The sequence below is a fragment of the Orcinus orca genome, chromosome 3 (assembly GCF_937001465.1).
Source record: "Orcinus orca chromosome 3, mOrcOrc1.1, whole genome shotgun sequence".
Classification (NCBI taxonomy): domain Eukaryota; kingdom Metazoa; phylum Chordata; class Mammalia; order Artiodactyla; family Delphinidae; genus Orcinus; species Orcinus orca.
The window spans coordinates 51,268,951-51,289,844 of NC_064561.1; the positions used below are offsets into that span (position 1 = coordinate 51,268,951).

General features: G+C 44.1%; 1 protein-coding gene and 1 long non-coding RNA gene across 9 annotated transcripts in view; one reads left to right on the top strand and one right to left on the bottom strand.

The window, feature by feature from the left end:
- EBF1 (EBF transcription factor 1) overlaps positions 1–10,874 on the top strand; it is a 394,973-nt gene extending 384,099 nt beyond the window's left edge. For 4 of the 8 annotated variants that reach the window (XM_033407906.2, XM_033407908.2, XM_033407909.2 and 1 more), the window contains exons 15-17: positions 155–349; positions 702–770; positions 8,622–10,874. In XM_033407906.2, the coding sequence (XP_033263797.1) occupies positions 155–349; positions 702–769 (263 nt within the window). In that variant the 3' untranslated portion in view covers position 770; positions 8,622–10,874. The remainder of the gene's footprint in view (positions 1–154; positions 350–701; positions 771–8,621) is intronic. The other 4 variants (XM_012537168.3, XM_033407910.2, XM_004280969.4 and 1 more) reach the window with 1 other exon arrangement.
- The window catches only part of LOC117197050 (uncharacterized), a 465,520-nt gene that overhangs the window by 14,226 nt on the left and 430,400 nt on the right, over positions 1–20,894 (bottom strand). Inside the window, exons 6-8 of the long non-coding RNA XR_004477516.2 lie at positions 4,265–4,439; positions 3,056–3,231; positions 1,166–1,343 (exon numbers count right to left, since the gene is read on the bottom strand). This is a non-coding gene — a long non-coding RNA (uncharacterized LOC117197050). The remainder of the gene's footprint in view (positions 1–1,165; positions 1,344–3,055; positions 3,232–4,264; positions 4,440–20,894) is intronic.

Consider the following 20,894-nt stretch of genomic DNA (forward strand, 5'->3'; position numbering starts at 1 on the left):
CCAAATGATGAGAGCAGACAAGACCCTCAGAGTTCAGGGAAGGCTCCTTCTAGAAGGGCGGCCTGAGAAGGATGGGTGTCAGGGTCGGAGCTGAGATGCCTTGTGTCAGGACACCAGGAGAGGCACTGATTTCTCTTTTCCCATTGCCCCTTAGTCGTGCCATCCAGCCCCACCATGGCCTCCTCCACAAGCCTCCCCTCCAACTGCAGCAGCTCCTCCGGCATCTTCTCCTTCTCACCAGCCAACATGGTCTCAGCCGTGAAACAGAAGAGTGCTTTTGCGCCTGTGGTCAGACCCCAGACCTCCCCACCTCCCACCTGCACCAGCACCAACGGGAACAGCCTGCAAGGTAAGCCCCAGGCCCCACCCGGGCCAACCAGACGCCCTGACTCACCTTCCCAGGGCCTGAAGCAGATGCGCCACTGTTGCGAGGGGATCGGCCTGGGGCCTGCCTGCTTCTGTCCACCCTCATCTATTCTGTTCCTTTGTGTTCGCCCTCGTCGGCCCTGGTCCCTGACGCGCCCCCCTCCCCCGCCGCCCCCCGTCCCCGGCATCCCTCCTCTGCTGGAGTTGCCTGAGCAGTTCTCTTTCCAACTCCAGCAATTCTGCTCAGGCCTGGGATTTGCTTGAGAATACTGTTTCCACTTACTAATGCCATCGTTTCTCTTTCCTCTCTCATTCCCTGTGGTCGCCATAATCAGATCAGTCTTTTGTGGACTCTAGCAAGTTCTCCACTGCAGGGTCTCTCCCGGGACTGGCCTTCTCCTGAAGTAGGTTCCCTTCCTGTTGCCTGTGTCAGCATGCACATTTGGTGGGGCTGATGATGGGGAGGGGGTGAGTTGGCCAAGCCAGAGCCCTGAGGTTACAGCATCTTAGACCAGAGACCCAAGACTTACTACTGGGAACCAGAAACCCTGAAGTGCTACTAGAGGACTCTGGTTCATATCAAAACTGTTCGATTTCCTCCCCCTCATGGAATATGGAAAATAACAGAGTAACCAAATTTGAGGTGACCTTTCTATTCATTGAGAAGAAACCCAACCTTTTAAGACGGGTCCCACCATTTCTTACACTTTTCTTACTGGCACTGAGTTGTGGCGTTGACCCGCATGACCTCCCTCCTTCCCCACAGTGGGATCGTGTGATCAGCACTCAGAGCCCCTACCTTAGAGACGAGAAAGCGAAAGGTCAGCGAGGTTATGGAGTGGCTTGACTTCCGACAGGGGTGGGTGGCAGAGGCTGGCTTCAAACTCAGGCTCGAGAGTTCATCTCCTCCCTCCAGCTTCCAGGCACTTTACTGCTCAGAGCGGGTAAACGGGATGTATCCAGGATTCGTAAGGCAGCTGGCAGGGAAGTAAGATCAATAAAATCATCAGCGGCCATTCCTTGAGCACTGACCAGTGCTCAGCACTGAGCCTGCCTTATCCTACTTAATCCTCACAACTTCCTGATGAAACATAAGGACAATTATGATCTCCATTGTACAGAGGATAAAACTGAGGCATAAGGAGAGAAAACACCTGCCCATAGGCATAGCCAGAAACAGTGGGGATGAATATAAACCCTCAGGGTCTATGCCCTAACCCTTAGCCTACCCAGTGCCCCACGGAGCCTTCCTTCACAGCCGGCTTGCCCATCTTCACTGGTGGAGGTGAGTCATGGAGGTCGAGAGGGGTCAGGGGGGCAGCCCTGTTTCTTACATCTCTATCTATTTATACTTCTATACACGTACTCTGTACAGGACACTTTACACTGATGTAAACTTACATCCATTCTCTTGACGACCCTATGAGGTTGGTACTACTCCCATTATATAGATGAGGAAATCAAGGCCCCGTTTGCTCAAGGTCACATATCTAGTAATGGTGGAGCCCAAACTGAACCCCATCTGTATGACTCCTGAGCCTGAGCTCCTGCTTCCTTTTCTGACTCCATAAGGGCTCAGCAAGGCACTCCTCAGAGACCTGCTGGCCAGTCTGCCCAGCACAGCCAAGGTCAGTGCCCCTGCCCCCTCCCTGAAATATACCTACACTGCAAAGCCATCTTCTTAGAGGGAAAAGGAAGATAATCGGACTGTGGAATGACATTTCAGGCAACGTTCCTTGTGATAGGAAATGCCCACCCCACAAAGGGGAGCCACCCATTCACGCAAGTCTCTTTTTCCGCTAAAAATAATGCTTTGGCACGCACAGTACACCTCCAGCTGGCAAACTGAGGATATAATGCTTAAGCGAACGTAACTTGTAACGGGTTTAAGTAAGGATAAAACCCATGGAAAGCAGAAATCTACCATTCTTGAACTGCCAATCACAATGCTTGTTAAACACAGACTTGACGTCAGGAAGAAGGTATAACGGGGTTTGTAATCCGCCGTGGAGGGCTGGCGCTTGAGAGGAAAAGGCCCTTGCAGGATCACAGCTGTATCACTGGCCACCGGTGACTGAAGTGGGCAGCTGTTCTGTGAGGCCGAGTGTCTTTTCAGGCCATGGGGGCCAAGGAGGGAGCAGGAAGGGACTGAAAGTAGGGACTCAGCTTGAGTTTTAGAACCTCCTGGATCTAGGGAACATCTGGTGGTGTGGGGGTGTGGGGGTGTGTACACTTAAGTAATGACGAAATGGCATCAAGACAGGGCCACATAGAAAGTCTGTGCATCTGTCACCCCCAGGGCATCTCTAACCCATGTCTGCACAGATTCCGAAAGTACAGAGACTGCTCCCCGCTTCTGATCAGCGGCTGAGTCTCCACCTCGTTTCTAATGCACAGCTCACAGCTGGGAGGGTTTAGGGTGTGACTCAGGGACACGCTTTGTGCTGGATTTGCTATTGTGGATGACGCTGCCCTTTCCTTCTAGTTGAGCACGTGTCCCGGAGACGCTTTCTGGTGGTTTTTGTTTTTCCAGTACTGTCATGTACCAAACGTCCCTAGTTTGGGGGAGGTGGCAGCAGAGGAGGAATGAGTCGAGAAATGAAAGTCACGTTAACTGATACCACCTTGGAAGCCTCCCTCCTGCCCACTCCACTCTTCACCATCCACCCGCCAGGCAGGGCCCACACACCTGGGATCACACGTCTGTCCTCTGCACGCTGTCCCTGCGGACACGGGTGAGATGCAGCACTGTTTTCAGGGAGCTCCTGCCTTGGAGTCTCCCCTGAGAAAAGTGACATTCTGACTGGAGGCTGCTAGACCCATAACTAAAGAATTACTTCATCTTCAGCTGTCTAAATTCCACTTCTATTAAAAAAAAAGAAAAGAAAGGACACAGGTGGGTTATAGAATTGAGGGTGAGGATCTCTGAAGTGTTGCAGCCCTCCTCCTTTGCATTGTTACAGTAACACCTGCTTCATTTGGACCCACCTCGTTCAGAATTGTGATCATTAAGACAGGGCAGGTGACGAAGGAAGAGTTGGTTACGCAAACTGACCACATAAACAAGATTAGAGGTGACACATTTAGGTTGTTTTAAGTGTTTTAAAGGTCTTTTTACCTCCAGCTATCACTCTTAATTGTCCATCGTTCTTTTTTTTTTTTTCAAGCCAACTCCTTAGAGGCCCTTTTCGCTACCAGCCCTTTCTCAGCCTCCTCTGGTGACAGCACTCACGTTTATTCCCCAACAGATACGCACTGTGGTCTCACATGATGGTGATGACAATGGTCACAGCCACTAACGTGGGAGGGAGGGCTTCTTCCCAGCCTGGCTTTTTCACTGTCTCATGTGTTCCTCCCAACCAGTCTTAGATATAGGCTGTCTATTGCCCCCATTGTACAGATGCAGAAACTGAGACAAAGCCAAGCTGGCTCATCCAGAGTTACGCAGCTAGCACATAGGGGGAGCTTGGGGTTAAATCCCAGGCTGACTGACTACTGTATCAGCCCTGTGCTAAATGAAATGGTCATAGTCAAGCCACTGGGCTAGGACCATGTGGACCAGCAAATGCTGACCTTAAAAGCTTTTCCTGTGTTAGGGGAAACATGACACCAGGGGAAAGAAAGCAGATCTGTCTGGGAGAGGCTGGATGCCCAGCTGTGGAAGTTCAGAGGAGGGAAAGATGAGGGAGAGTTCAGAGCAGCCTAGTGGAGAAGGGTGCCTTTGAACTGGACCTTGGGTGAAGGTCAAGTAGGATTTGGGTCCAGGGAGATGGGGGAGGAGCATTTCAGGCAGAAGGATCAAGGGTAACCTGAGCCAGAGTCACGTGTAGGGGGCTGTGCACCCTTCTGCAGCACAGGCACCAAGAAGCAGGGAGAAGCTTGAACAGGAAGTCCTTACCTGGGAGTCAGAAGTTCCATTCTTTACTGATACTTTAAAATTCACAGTTTCTACTGTGATTCCAACTGGTTTTCTCTCCCAGGTAGCTAAAACCTTTGACGGTTTACGATTCGTCTGAGAAATTTTTCAGGACAAAGCAACTCTATCTCAGTACTTCTGGGGTCCCATAGATGTTCTGTTAAAAAAAAAAGAAAAAGAAAATGTTATGGTCAAACAAACCTAGAAGTTGGTGTTTACTGCATCACTGTCTTGGAGTCACAATGCACGTATGTTTAACTAAAGGCTCTGAGACACCCCGCGGTTAAAGAAAAAAAGAGTCTCCCATTCCGTTCTCTGCACTTCTTTGCCCACAGAACACTTTTCCGAATGTTAACACCAGTGAACATCCCATGAAACACTTGGGAAATTCAGACATAGTTTGAATTTAAAGACAAAAACACAGAGAAATCTCCTTCCATTCTTATGTAGATAATGTCACTGATCAATCCTGATCTTAGAGTCCCCAAGTGTGTCTGTTTTCAGAGCCCAGAGACCTGAGTCACTTCGTACCCTCAGCTGTTGTCCTGGAGACATCCTTTCCCTCCTCCTAAAGATGTGCCCCTACAGCATGGATTCTCTGCAATTTCAGGCCTCAGAGGACTTCACTAATCAAGAGACAGGCAGCCCCAAGAATGCTGTCACCATGCCATTGGACCTGTCCCCAATGTGGGGAGTTGAAACCCCAACCATGTCCCAGACAGTCTCCGCAGCGAAGAATTAAAAACAAAAAGGCCAGAGCGATTTTATAAAAATTGTCCGCACACTGTGCCGCTTTCTTTCCTCTCCTCCCTGAAGCGCAGGCTGGCTGGCCTCACCCAACTATCTGCAGCCTGGTAGCAAATCTCCTGGAATTGTCTTTCGCTCCACGCACATGTTCAGTTTGTGCAAGCTCTCCCCCCCCATTCTGTTCCTGATTAGCTCCTCATTCTTTCTTACACATATGGTGGTTCAAGGAAGGCCACATTCCACCCTCTCGCTCCAAACTCTCCCAGCTCGGCAAAACTTTCCGTTTTGTCTTTGTTCTTATCACACTGAAAAATGCACTGCCTCTCAAGCCAGTAGTTTTCTGCGCTTTGGTCAGGGCACGTGCTCACCCAGCAGCCAGGGGAATGGCAGAGCCTCCTCCGTCTTGTGATGTCTTTGGCACATGTTACTGAGACTGTCGTGTCCTCATGGAAATCTTCACGGGCCCTACTGGGCCAAGTGCGTGTGCCAGTGGCATTTCTGGAACATTCTAAGCCTGAAACACCCATCCCTCTCACCCACGTAAGTAATCTTGGGGATTACAGCCCGGATACAAGAAAAACAGCTTCTAACATTCCGGGAGCTTCCCTGTAGTCGTGCAATGAGGTTTCTTTATTAAACGGCCACTTTAGAGGTGCCTGAATTCAGAGGCCGCAAAGGGAGCTCCTTTCCCAAAATCTACTCATCAGTGAGGGTTCTGCGTCTGGACTTTAGGAAGTGACCGATGAGATTTAGGGAGCTGTAACCCCCTGATATTATGTGCAAAACTCTGGGTGTAAGTACCTCTGGGGCTTCTTCTGGAGAGAGGTTCCCTGGCTTCTGTTAGACCCCCAGAGGAATCTGAAGGCCAACGAAGCAAAAGTAGGAAACTGCGGGCAGACCACAGCCAGCCCTAGATACCCCCAGATATGTACGTTTGTTCATTTGGTGTTAATTTTAACTTTTTGCTAACACATATAGACTGGGCTATTTTATCTTTTAAAAAATCCACCTGCCCACCTTCTCTAGAAGTAATTGGAAAGCTGGGTGGCTGTGAGCAGGCATTCCCGCACGGCAGCACCGGGGCAGCGTTTAGAGTGCCACCCACCCTACAGACCTCAGTCCGCACGGAGGACACCTTGCTCACTCATGATCCCGGCCTGGGCTCTCAAGGTGCTGGAGGTTTTGACTCCTGTGTTCCAGACTAAGAAGCAGTCGTCTGTGGACTCGCAGCACATCGCTTGGCTTTGCTTTATAGCTTTTAATGTGGCCCTAATAGAAGTTTAATCTAATTGATCTAACATACCATTCAGGTAGCAGAACACTGAGTAGCTCTTTTTTAAAAAAATTCTGGTCATCTAGAATTAAAAAAAAAAAAAATCCTGATGTTTTTAGGGCCCAGCTGATACATTCTGGCTGGGTCCACTGACGGTAATAGCAGGAAGTTGGTCAGTTTTCTACTTTGCTTTGTATCATATTGACGCTGCCTGATGTATGCTGCAGGAGACTGCCCTTTAATGCCAGGCACACACAGTAGGTTTTGGCGGAAGGCATAAGGAGACACGCTTATTTTGCCAGAGGGTTAGAACTCCCACGGAAAGCCCCGCCTTTAGTAAAGGTGCCTGGACGCACCTCCAGCCTGGAGGAAAAGATCCTTAGGGAGGCAGGACCATGCTGAGCTGTCACACCGCAAAGACCCTCTTGCTCCCGCTACCTCCCCCTTGCCTTTGGAGCTACAGCATCTTGAATTCTCAAGGCTTGGATTGAAATACCCAGCTCCCCACTTCAGTCAAATCCAGGGCTCACTTGAATCTTAAGGGGACTGCACCTCCAGTGGATCCCAAACCTTTGGGGGTTTAAGTTGGTCTGCATTTGGCAAGTGACACTTCCTGTTTCTAAGAAAAATGGCTTATGATGGCTTACAAAAAAGACTCCAGGAGCTTTTGGACTGCGAAATGGCTCTTGCAAAACGACATGTGGATGATTTACATGTAAATGAATCAGAAACATGTGGATTAAATTTCCTTGTGAATACAGATGGGTTTAAAAATTAACGGAAAAAGTGTTTGGCAAAATACTTTTTTTTTTTTAAATTGAATTGAAAATGCCAGGGCTGGGGTAGGGGAAGCAGAGGAACGTGGGGCGCACAGGGCTCACAGCCTCACCTGGCCTTCCGACGTCTACGGCAGGATTTGTGGTAGTTGGGGCTCGCTTACCAACAAAGGCACATTCTCGCAGACGTGAGAGTTGGGAAGTTTACAGGGTCACTTCCTAGATGCAGTCACCACTGACAAGGACATTCATTTAAATTTAGAATTGCCAACAAAAAGAAAGCAATGACTTCCTCTCTCTGCCTGACAGGATGTTAAGCCATCATTGGGAGCCAAAGATGGCTGCCTCTTGCTTCTAATGTAAGCATCGCTCTCATCTCCACATACTACAGAGTTGCCATCCGGAACGCTGCACTCATCCCTTTATTCCTCATACCCATCCTGTGAAGTGTTCCATATCGGATGGTACCTAGTTCATATGAGGAAACACAAGCCCGGAGAAATTAAGCAGTTCGCACCGGTCACACAGCTAATTTAGCGGCAGAAGTTAAAAATAACAGCAGCCCACCTCTATTAACTAGGAGCTGATCCGGGCTAAGCACTTCGCACTGGTTGTTTCATTTAAATCTCCAACAACCCTAACAATATCACGGCCCTTGCAAATACTGATACGCTGCATTTCTAGCTGAGGAGGCAGAGAGGTGCAAGGAGACAAGCAACTAGCTCGGGGGGGACATACTCAGCAGGCAGAAAAGCCAGGGGTGGAACGCTGTCAGATTCCATGCTTTTCTAAATACAGCTGTGTGTGGGTTCCTAACACGGCTTTGCAAGAGTTCTGATTATCCCATACAGCCTTCCCTTTGCCTAGGATCTCTCTTTAGCTTCCCTAGGCTACAGTTTTCTAGGGACATGGTCAGACCATTCCAGAAACCCTGAGTGAAGCAGTGGCACAGAAGACATTCTGCGTCCGCATCCACCAGTGAACAATGCCTTCTGGAGCCAGTATCCCCTTCTCCCAGGCCTGAGGACCTAAATGGAGTCACTCAGATCACTGCTCTGAGCCTCCATCCTCATGCTCACACAGAGCGCAGGCAGAGCCACGGGTTGTGGCAGAAACTACTGGCTGTTACAATGGACCAGTTTTTTATCGTATATTTTGGAAGCGAAGGGGAGGGGAAAGAAAAGAGTGACAAACTGAAAATTCTCACTATTTTGCAAGCGTTGGGCTGCAACTTTCCCAGCAGCATGCAAACTATGTGACTTTCCAGTTACGTTTTAAAATTGAAATCAGATTGGGAGGGACGCTTAGGATCTTCTTTTCTGTTAAAGACACATACACATGCTGACATACTATCATTCTTAATAAAGTACATGTATATTTTATAAGAAAAACTCCTTCCAGGGAAGATGAGAAAGCACATGTGTGGCTAATATTCAACCAACATAGTGGCGTGTGGGTGTTTTTTTCCATCTTTTTTTTTTCCCCCTCTTTCAGTGAGAAGTTTGGATGCAAAACCATTTACTCTTGTCTTCTCTTTTCACAGCGATATCTGGCATGATTGTTCCTCCCATGTGAAAGAATTGCCTTGAAGAATTTTATTAATGAAGAGGTTGGATTCTGCTACAGAAAGTAATCTGATACAAGTCCCAGAGTGGAACTTTTAACTCAGGCCTTTTTAAGAGGAATCACAATAACTGCAGATTTTTAAACAAACAATATCACCGACCTTGCAAATACTGAAATTGGAAGGGATCTGCTAATGCAGGGTGTTGGTTACAGTTGTACCTCCCAAGTCCTTGGGGGGATATATTTATTCTGTGTTGATAAAAGCAAATCCTCTTTTTCTTTCTCTCTCTCTTTTTTTTTTAAAGCTTAACTCGGCAATCATTTGTCTTTTATAAACCATAAAGCTGTATACAAGGGACACTATAAATAAGACTCCATGTTTTAATTTATGATGTTTTTAAAGCTGTGTAAAAGGAGAATGAAATGGTGATATTTACAAAAAAGTTTAAAAAGAAAAAAAGAAAAAAGCTTGTATGGGACAGAATAGGAATGCCAGTTAGATTTTTTTAGAAAACTAAGGGTCGGCTTTTGCGCCTTAAAGCATATCAAGTGGTAGTTACTCGGACAGTGCATTTCCAATATCTAACTTAACATGCCACCCCTTAGCAGTGCAAGCTTATTTCTCTCTTTTGTATTGTTGTCTTAAGTAACTGTGTAAATAAATGCAGCCTGGAAAGTTAAAAAGTGATGTAAGTGATCACATTTTCCCCTTCTACTCAAAAATCCAGTGCCTCTAGACAGATCTTAAAACTGCATATTTAAACCTGACAGCACTCTCTCTCTCTTGCTTATGTCAACTTCTTCGGAAGCCGATGGCCTCTCGAGAGCTTGGTGGCACACGTGCTGTGTGAGAATCTCCTTTGAGACTTCATGGAACAGGGTCAGGCACAGAATTCCACATTATGCCCTCCAGTTATCAACCCCAAATCCCACTTACACTCCGCCATTTACATGGTTAAAGTTTACTCATCCTAAATGCTGACTTCATACCAATCCTTCAAAAGCTGACAAAAGCAACATGGCAGGTATTTCAGATTTCCCATCCGAGATAGCGCCTCTATCAGTCGACCCTTACCATTTGTAACATAGTAGATTGAAACGACAGGTTAAGTGCTTTGGAATTAAGAATAAAAGGAAACTGGGAGAAAGGAGAAGAAGGTTGAGATCTCCAAAACATGGTTTTCTGTTTGATGGGAATTTTTGCTCTCATTATCTGGGAAGTGTTCTTAAAAATAGGAATTAATAGCAAAGATGCAGCAAAGCTCTGAGGATGCATTTGCCTGATATTTTTTTCTTTGCTGTTGTGTTTTGTATGTAGTTATAAATACTGTAGATTTTTTGTGATTTTTTGCCAAAGTTGTTGTTCTATTTATACATTTTAATGTCTTAAGACAGTTTTTCAATATCACAAAAAAAGATTTTACTGCATATTTTGCAAAGAAAAAAAAGCTCACTACCTTTAGCTTGCACATACTTGCAAAGTTAATTAAAAGGCTTTTTGTTTTAAAGGGGATTTTGTAAGATATCCGTATAAATAATGTATTTATCTTTGGAATTTGTACATTGCTTTCCCCTTCCTCCTTTTCCTCCAACTCCCAGTTTATTTTATTGTGTATGTTTGCTATGTGAAAAGTGCGTATTTGTTTGGCCACCTATAGTTATATTAGCTATTTCAATGTGATTTTTAAACATTTCATTTATAGTTATTTTTAGTATTGTTTTAAACCATGCTTCATTTTTTTAATTTTCACCCAAAAGCCATTGTCTATTTTTGTATTATTTGTAAGTTAAGAAGTTTTTTCCAATATATGGCAAAAAATAGTAGCATATTATTCTTGTAGCATTTAGTTCTGTAGATTAAAAAAAATGTATCCTTTGCTTTGGAAGCTTACAGAAAAAAACCCTAATGCTGTTTTACTCTATTAATATGCATGGAACCTCTCCCTTTGGAGTGACGCATTTTGTGCATTAAATTCCGGGGAGAAACTTCATAGAAATCAATGAACATACTTTCTTTCCTAAGTCTGCTTGTATATTTCCTCTGTCTTTCACATAAATATAAACCAGCAGATTGGATGCCTTAACAATGCAAATCATATTCATTTCACTTGTACATTGTAACTGTGCACCAGAACTGTCAGTCATCACTAACATTCTAAGAAAAAAGAAAAAGAAAAAAAAGAAAAAAAAAAAAAAACAAAGAAATCGAAAAGCACAAAAGAACTGTTTTGTTACCTTAAGACAATGTAACTTTTTCTAGTAGAGCAAGAAATTTACAACAATGCTGCAACTGTGCATGCCCCCATATGGATTTTGCAATGGTTTTCACTAGACTGTCAGAGTGCGATTTTTATGGGTTGGGGAGGGTGGGGGAGGGGTGTTGCGGGAGGGAAGGGAGGGGAGCAAAGCTGATTTTTCTTGGTGAGAAATAATAATAATGATTAATAATAATAATAAAACTGGAAAATGTAAGCAAAGTGGACGCGTTGCTTCTCGGTACTCAGAAAGGTTGTCTGAATTCGTGTGCTAAGCTCTGGCCTGAAGATGTGTACAATTTAAAGCCATATTTTGTCTGGTGAGCCCCTTAACTGTTTGTGAAGGACCCGGGTCAGCCTGTGAGGTGTCGGGCTCAGACCTTGACAACAAACGCCACCCACTGTCAGCCATGTGTAGTGGTTAGAAGTTTTCTTGAAAGTCCAAAGAGCCTTTAAAATGTGTATAATTTGTGTTTTGTTGCCTCTATTGATACGGATTAGATGAAAAGACGTTCTGGCCCTCTGACCCTCTCTCTTCTACACAGAACTTTTTACAAGTAAAAGATGTTACCCTAAATACAGAATATGGCTTTAAGAAGAAAATGAAATAGCGAATTCAATTAAGATTTCAGTTGGGGGCGGGGGGTGGGGGGTGGGGGGGTGGTGGAATACAGCTTCTGGATGACTGGATTGCAGAACATGCCCTGGCCTCACATTGTACTAGGATGCAGCTTAATGAAGTCATCTCTAAATCTAACCTTTCACCTTCTTATCAAACTTTTGGAATAGACACACACTGTACAGTTCAATTGTTAGAGAACCTAACTACTGTAGAGATTGTTATAATTTTTTTTTTTTTGCAAACATTCAAGCTGTAAAAACTTTTCAACTTTCACAATATTTAATTAAAGTTACTTCCTGTCTGTGATGGCAGCTCCTAGTTGTGTATTCATTTCTCTATTTCAGATGAGTCCGAGTCCAACATAATGTAAAAGGTCTGTGTTTGCAATTACTCAGGACAGTGCTGACACCCAGAGAAAAGCAGCAAGAGTAGTCTGGGGACACCCACTTTCCCTCTTTGTCAATCCTTGGGGATTTGCTAATCTGGGATGCAAATTGAACACACACAGCGTACTGCTGCCCTCTGCTGGCAGCAGGTGGACGCGCAGTGCCCATACTGGCCCAAGGAGAGGCCAAGGGCCCCAAGGATTACACTAGGCAAGCAATGAGATCCCCCGGAAGTGACTGAATTATGATTCCAGGATCTGGCCACTCTGGAAAGCCATCCTCCGTGCTGCAAGTCTGAACCAAGCTCTTCACATACATCTGCTAATTAATCCCAGCGAGACTTCTGGTCAATTAATTATGTGCCCTGGCTCATTGATGAGGAGGCATGTGTGAACACAGAAACTTCTATGATCTATAGTTTTAAATCCCATGTGGATATGACACTTTTCCTGTTGGATAAAACCAAATTTATCTGGTGTCGGGCTTCCCTGGTGGGGTGTCGGGCTTCCCTGGTGGCGCAGTGGTTGAGAGTCCGCCTGCCGACGCAGGGGACACGGGTTTCTGCCCCAGTCCGGGAGGATCCCACATGCCGCGGAGCGGCTGGGCCCGTGAGCCATGGCCGCTGAGCCTGCGCGTCCGGAGCCTGTGCTCTGCAACGGGAGAGGCCACAGCAGTGAGAGGCCCGCGTACCGCAAAAAAAAAAAAAAAAAAAAAAAATTTATCTGGAGTCAAACATTCTACAAACACCCAATAGGTCCCTGCTCCTGTAAAACGATTTCACTTTAAGTTCCATCATCATCATAAGGCTTTCCAATTGCACATTCAATGCTTTCCCTACTTTTGCAATTACTGGACAGAATAAGGTTAATGATGCTTGTAAAATGCCTTGAAAACTCAGCAAATAGGCCATGGACCAACAGAAACTTGATGACCAGAGCTAATAGGTCGTCCTACAACCACCTCACGATCATTTGTAAGTGTGCATTGCTGATACACTTTTGCTCTGGATAGAGCCCAATCTGAGGTAATGAAAGACGGTAATGAATAAGTTAATAAGTAGAGAAGCTACTATCTTCTTTAAAAGAAATCTATGTTGATTAGTTTGGTCATACAATATACATTTTTGGAATTCTGTATCAGGTGCAGGTCTCCGTATTAGATGCAGAAGATCAAAAAAAGAATGAACAAGAGGCCCCTGCCCTCAGGACACTCATAATCTCAGACAAGAGAAATCTATACTCAAAGCAGTTTAGAATGTTTAGGGCAAAACAGTCATGTCATAATGCTCCACAGAATAAAACAGACATCCACACATCTACACACTGGTTTCTACTTTCCTTAAGGCCTGTTTCCTGGAAGCATCCATTCATTCATGTAGACCTTGAGGGTTTATTGTACATCTGGCACCAGGTGAGGCCTGGTGGATTCTATAACAAGCACTGCAACACCGATCCTCCCCTCACGGATCTTACAGTTGAGCGAGGCAAGGAGACATTAAGCCACTGTACAAGTCTAAACTAACAAACCGATGATGGCAATGAAGAAGAAGTCTAGAATGCTCTGAAAGTATATTACAGTGGGATCTGATTTAACCTGTAGGTTGGGGAAGGTTTCCAGAGAAAGTGACACCTAAGATGATACGTGAAGGATGAGGTAAGCAGGTGGGGTGGGCACCTTAAGCAGAGGGAATGAGGGCAGATGTAAGGAGCTGGGCTCTGGGCGTGCATATGGCCCATTCAGGAACAGGAAGACTGTGTCTGTAGAGTATGCGAATGTGCAGGATGGCACCGTGGAGCTTGGGAAGTTCAATTCAGAACACATACTGAGGACCTACTATGTGCTTGGCACTGCACTAGATGCTAGGATGCACTAGACAAACCAGTCATAGGTCCAGCCTGTAGGGCCTCAAGCATAGCTCATAAACTCAATGCACCGTATTTGTCCACAGGGACCATGCTGGTAAACCATGAAGTGGGTGAGCTGGGGTAAGAACAGACAAGGAACACCTCGCTTGCTCCAGGCACTTGTTCCCACATGGGAATGTGGCCCCAGTGACGCCCATCTTTCATTTTTCAAGAATGCCAGATATATTATTGAATTTTTTTTTTTTTTTTGCTGTGAAATTCTCATTTTTTAAATGTTGTCATCTAATCCAAAAGTGGTGCTTTCAAAACACTGCATTGGGCAAAAAAAGAAAGTGCACGAGCCTCTAAGAATGTCAGTTTGGGACTTCTGGCCAAAAGACAAGTTACTAAAGGAGATGTTTACCCAGCTTGACTTGAGGGTCCTACTGCTAAGTCCTAGAACTAGGTCAAGGAAGGCTGTAAAGAAGGGCCTGCCTGAGGGGTGCAAATAGACGCTCTCCAGGCAGGTAAGGGAAAGCAGGGCATAGAAGGCCATGCTCAATGCCTCTGGAGCTGGCTGTAGGAGAAAATCAACATTAAATTAATCAAAAGGAATAGTAATCTGGGGAAATGGAATATATAATTGTGAGAAAACTCTATATCCTACAGTAGCCATGTCAATGTTAAATATACAGATCACTTTTTTGAAAAATCTCCTTTTGCCTTGCCAAAACGCCCTCGTCAAAAAGTTCATTTTTAAATAGACATCCAGAGAAGTAAACTCTTTCTGGCACACCATGCTCATGGCCATGCCTGTCCTAGCAGGCTCCAAATCACTCACGTTCTCAAGAACGTTGCTCCTGAATTATCATCCTCTCCCTCCAACATCTCCATTTCTTCTTCCTCAATATTGCTATCTAATCAGTCCACACATATTATCTCATCTTAGGGAAAAAGAAAAAACTCCTTGACCTCACTTTGCTCTCAGTCTGCCCATCATCCTTCTGCTCCGTTTTATAGCAAGTCCTCTCTAAAGAGGTGTCTGTGTCTTTCTCTTCTTCTTCATCTCTATTCTCTTATTATCCATATTACAATAGATGTTTGCTGCAATGATGAGTAGTGGGGAGTCTTAAACACTGTAAACAAGGGATCGAACACATATTTTACAAGTATCCTTGTAGCTACCTAGAGAATGAATTGGAGAGAGGCAGAGGGGAAAGAGAAAAATTAGGAGGCCATTACCATGGGCAAGGCAAAAATGCATAGCTTGGACCATAAGAATGGAAAGAAGGAGAATAGATAGGATTAGACATATTTAGTATCGTGATTATAGTCAACAATACTGTATTGTATACTTCAAAGTTGCTAAGAGACTAGGTCTTAAATGTTCTCACCACAAAATGAAATAATTATGTGATGAGATGGAGGTGTTAGCTAGTGCTATGGTGACAATCATATTGCAATTAACATGGTGTATACCTTAAACTTATGCCATGGTAAACGTCAAGTACATCCCAATAAAAAAATATTTAGTGGATAGAACCACTAGGATTTGGTGACTGATGCAATGTGGGGATTGAAGGAGAGGAAAAAGTCAAGATAAAACTCAGTTTTCTGACTGAGGCAACCGCTATTAAAGAAATGGTCGATTTCTCTATTTGGGCTGTTTCCCTGCTATTGAGCTACAAAGCTTGACGGTGAAATCCCTTCCTACTGTTCCCTTTGCTTTCCTTCCCTCTTCCAAGTATGATCCTCTTCTCCAGAGGCTTCTATATTTACATTAGGAATGAAATTCAGTTTCCGGAACTGGAAATATTTTGCTACTTTTTTTTTTAACTCAAGCATCAAGCAGTTTTCTCTCTTCTCTCTGGAGAGTTATGCTACAGTGGGACTGATTTTTATCTACTTGGCATACTTTTTTCCCACTGATTGTAGAATTTCCACATTCTATATTAAGAAGGAACGTTCCGAGCCCTGGAATGAACCACAGGCCTGAGAGTTGACCTTCTGCAGGAAATATCTTGCACAGGGAATTATGCTATAAGGAGAATCCAGTACTCCACAAAAGAGTCAACAGAAAGGAGGGAGTCCCACGAAGTTGATTCATTCAATAACATAGATCTGGGTGGGATTCTGCCAGGAAAGTCACGGCCATAAAATGAGGGAGAGCAAGGAGAAATGAATTAGAACCAATAGCCATGCCTTCTCTCACACATTTGCCTATTCAGTATATTCTTACCACGGACCTTCTCTGTGTCAAGCACTGTGCTAAGGGCTGGGGTTTGACTGTATGTTAAATAGACCCATTTCCTTCCCCCATTACTACCCAAGGAGGATTCTTTGATATGAATCGAAGAATCACAGGAACATCATTTCATACTGTGATAAATGCTGCTGTAACCCTAATATATCAGAGCAAGCATGTGGCTCTATCTCTGCACACATTCAAGCCTACTTCAACACCCACCTTTAATTAAAAAGAAATGGATTCCTTGTTCAAATCCCTTAAAGGCCAGTAAAAAAGAACCTAAATGTAAAGTCCACAGCAATACCTACTAAAATTCTCTTTCTTCTACCATCCTTTTCCCTACTCCTCACCTTACTCAGACGCTATTGTTCTCAATCCATCTGATAAAAGCCTATTCTGAGTTTGCATGATTTTTCTTTTTACCTCCTCACTTTCCCCATGTCTCTCAATGCTTTATTTTCTTTCTCTCATTGCATTAAGTCTTTCTTCCAGCAAGAAAATCTTTCTCCTTTAGCAGAGCTGGGGAAAGGGGAGATATTGGACTGGCCAAGCATGATTTCCTCTGGCAAGCTGGGAAGAGGGGAAAGTCCGTAAACACTTCCTTGTTAATAATGTTTGACGTGTTGTACTTTCAGGGGCAAGGATAGGGAGCCATGAGCACATAGAGCGAGAGTCACAGATGTGCTCCTGTTTGAGCGAAGACCTGAAGGAGCAGAAGTCAGCAGGGCCAAGCTGGGGGTGGCGCAGACAGCATTCCAGACACAAGCAGGCCACCCGGAGGGCAGGGCTGGTGCCATTCGAGCCTTTCCTACAGAATGCTGCCCCTTCTCAGTTCACCTCCCTCCTCTGTCGTGTCCTTTTCTTCTGCTTTCCAACATGGTTTCCTTCCTCTCTGTCTATGCAACAGTCCTGATCAGCGTTCAGTTCACTGGTAGCTCTTCAAGCAGAGCCATTACCTTACTGATTCCGGTACACCTCCGGGGAGACCCTCTCCTTCTCTTTACCTTTACTCCTGCCTGCCCCATGGATTTATTGCATGGGATTCTAGGGATGTGGTGAAATTTTCTTTAATCCTTCAAAAGCAGCTGAAACCAGATGAAAGGTTAGGGGTCCCCAATATTGCTCTTTATAATTCAAAGGTAAACATCCCTACCCACACTTCATGCCCTAGAAACCACCACAGCCCAAAGTGCTCAACTGGAAAGGCCAACCCTGAGCTCCCATTTCTTCCCACAAGCACCGTATACTGTGGCACAAGCTCATGTCCAGGAAAATCAAGGAGGTGGTATGAATGGCACCTGGCATTCCCTTGCTGGGGGCCTATTTTTACATAAGGTGATATTCTATTAACTTTATGGAATATGTTTATTAAATTCTCATAAGGGTCATGAAACAGGGGTGTAATTGTCCTCAACTAAAACTGAATTACTCACCAACTTTGTATGAGGACGGAGGGTCCCTGCTGGACCTTGAAGGCCATTTATTTAAGACATATGGGCACAACAGTTACTCTATCTATGGAATGAATTAACCCAATAATCAGTAGATATTGAAAATGACTCCAAAAAAAGAAGTCACTCAAATTTTCTAATCCTCAGCTTCTCATCTATAAAAAAGAACTGATAATAAGAGTATTTACCTTAAAAGGTATCTAAGAAGATAATGTTAAATAAGCCACATAATGAGTTATCATTCAGTGCCTGGAACATATTAGCCAGTCTGTCAATGTTAGACATTGTGATTCCACTGTGTGTGTGTGTGTGTGTGTGTGTGTGTGTGTGTGTGTGTGTATGTGTGTGTGTGTATGGATGGACAGATAGATAGATAGATAGATCATAATATGTTTAACTGATTTCAGACTGATAGACATTAAGTTGTTTCCTATTTCTTGATATTATATGCAACACTATGATATATATGCTTGATTTAAACAAAGTTCTTGCAAGTCCTTCCTACTGCTTAAAAGCTAACAGTATAGTATCCCTGGCATCCAAAGTGCCACCTCAAGAAAGGATTCCTCCTTTAACAAGAAAAAACTATCCCAACAGATCCTAAATCAAACCAGAAGATGATGTGTGGCTGATGCGTGTCATAAGTACAAGAAAAACAAAGATCCCCCAAATCATTATACTTTGGTACCACAGTAGGTACCAGTGAGTTCCAGACAGGAAAGAAGAAGAATCATTCTGAATACCGTCATATGTCAAAGGAAGGGGACTCTGGGCAATAAATTTGCAGGGCAAGGACCTAGCACTGATGCTGAGGATGAGACAAGACAGAGGTTGAGATGGGTAACTCGAGGACATAAGGAAGAGAGTAAAGAAATATTTCTTATATGTTGGCATCCGTAAGTCATTTCATGACGTGTGAACCTGCTAAGCCCTTTCATAGTTCAAAAAAGATAAGTGAAACAGGCTTAGGTGAAATTAGATGAAATTTAGACATGATTGACACAGTTATGGGATGGACTATTAGAAGCCTATCTGCCTCAGAACAAGAAATCTCTTGAAATCACTTATCCCTTCTTTGCTCTCTCACTCTAATATGTAAGGGCCTAGTATGTGCCAGTCATTATGCTAGGAAATGAGTGTAAGAGCAGTTGGACGTGGGCAATAATTCAGCACACAAAAAAGGAAATTAATAAGCAAACGTATAATTACATGTTGAGAAGAGCCCTGTGAGGGAAACTGGCCTGGATGCTGTCTGCCTGCTCATCTTACTGATGCTGGGCCTGGACATGTGACTTGCTGAGGTCCATGGAACATGAGCTGACATGATACAGGCAGAGGCCATAGATGTGATTGTGAATTCTGACTGGGTTCTTACACTCCAGAGATCTGCCAGGAGGAGAGTTTCCTCCAGAAAGCTGTTGAAATGTCAACCTGGATCCTGAAGTGTCTACACACAGCACAGACCAGAGGCCACTGACATCTCAGAGCTGAGCTTCACTGACCCTCAGCCTGAAGCAGAGTCACCCAGCCATGCTGACAATATCAGCTGTTCCTTAGATCTACTGCCCTGCAAATCTGCAAGGGTGAGACTTAAAACTTGCTGTGGTTGTAAACCCTTGAGCTTTGTAGTGATTTGTCATGTGACATTATTGTGGCAATAGCTGATTGACACTGAAATAGCAGCCTAGAAGTGGGTGCAGTTATAAGAAAAAACTGAAAAAAAAAATTAGTTTAAAACTCAGTGGTGGGTGGTGAGGAACCAATGGGAGGTTGGGAGAATCACGACCTGTGTTATACAACCGAGGAAACATTTAGTAAGAATTTAGTAAAACATGTAGTAAAGGGAGTCCCCGAGATAATCTAGACAGGAGACCGGGAGTGGAGTAAGGAGATTTGGAAATGAAATATTAAAAGCCTGAGCTGGCTGTAGGTAGCCACATTTGACAAGGTGCTACATGAAAGAGATGAGCTCAGAAAAAAACGGTCCAGTTTACAAACACAATTAAGAAAGAATGCGGAGAACTCAGAAAACTGGGCACATGCTGTGTTGGAAAACGATACTGTTTTTCATCTCTAGACTCTTCATCCAGTAAAATATCCTCTAAGTAAAATACAGCCTAAAGGGAAAGACCAAAACAGGGACATAGCCATTAAGATACAGCTCAGGAACATAGTCTAAACCAAGAACGTGGCCACCACAGTCTTCGTTAAGACCTCTGAAAAGACTAAGTGGATTCCTTCAGCTGGATGAAGAGCCTCCCAGAAAGATCACACAGAAGCCTGAGATGTCCCAATTAAGAAGCACAATTACCTCTAAAAAGAAAGGCATTTTTGACAAGAATTATGAGTATGGCTTCAGTGAACAGAATTCAGTGGAATTCAATACATAAACAGTCCACTCAGTTTTTGAGACAGTTGTATTGGCAGTTACGTAGCCATGCTGGATTAGAAGAGATTGTGTCCATTAGAGATGTAAAAAGACATCTGAGTCACTCACATTTCTAACAGGCAGGAAGCAGGCTGAGAAAGTTTCTCAGTTACTGAGAAGGAAAAACCCTTTCCTTGCCCTTTCAGAAATGACTACAGAATAAATGAAAAAGAGTGAGTCTCCCAAAGGCAGAGCCAACAGCTGTGGAAAAAACAGTTGTCTAAGAATCTACTTCAAGGAGGCAGAATGTGGGTGGAGTATAGTACCCCAACTCATTGATGTTGGGTTAGCCATATGACTTGCTTGGACCAATGGAATGTCAATGGATATGATGTAAATGGAAGCCATGGGGCATGCTCAGATGGCTCTGGTCTGCATTATTGTGGCAACAGCTGACACAGCAATTCCTGCTCTTGCATAGAATTTGGACCATATGAACCTAAATGACCCTGAACACCCAATTAAAGCAGGTGCTTTTAGTCATCCTCTCTGACATCACCACTTATTATTTTCTTCATAGCCTCTTTTTCTTTCTGGAATTATCTCATTTACATATTTGTCTATTTGTAAATATTTTTATTTACTGCCTCATAGTCAAGTGCCTAGAACTATTCCTGACACATAGTAATGATAAATAGATGCCCTTTGATCTAAAGTTTCTTTCTCTCTCAAAGAGTCTGTAATTCTCACAAGCTTAGACTGCACTGGGGATATTATGAAGACATTGTTTTTTGCCTTCAATAATGCTTCAAAATACTGGTATCATTAGTTTAAAGGGTATCTTTGATCAGAGATAGTTATAACTCATTGGGAACACCCATATCGTATGGACTCTGATTTAGTGATTTCTGGACGAAAGCAGGAAGTAGAATCATTTCCAAGTAATGATTCAGGAGGACAAGTAATCTGGGAGACAGTCTTCTAGACTGACTTGTGATGAGCAGAAGACCACGGTGTTAATTCCTGTATATCCATCTTAAATTGCTGATAACGTTGTCTATATAGGGCAAAGTGAT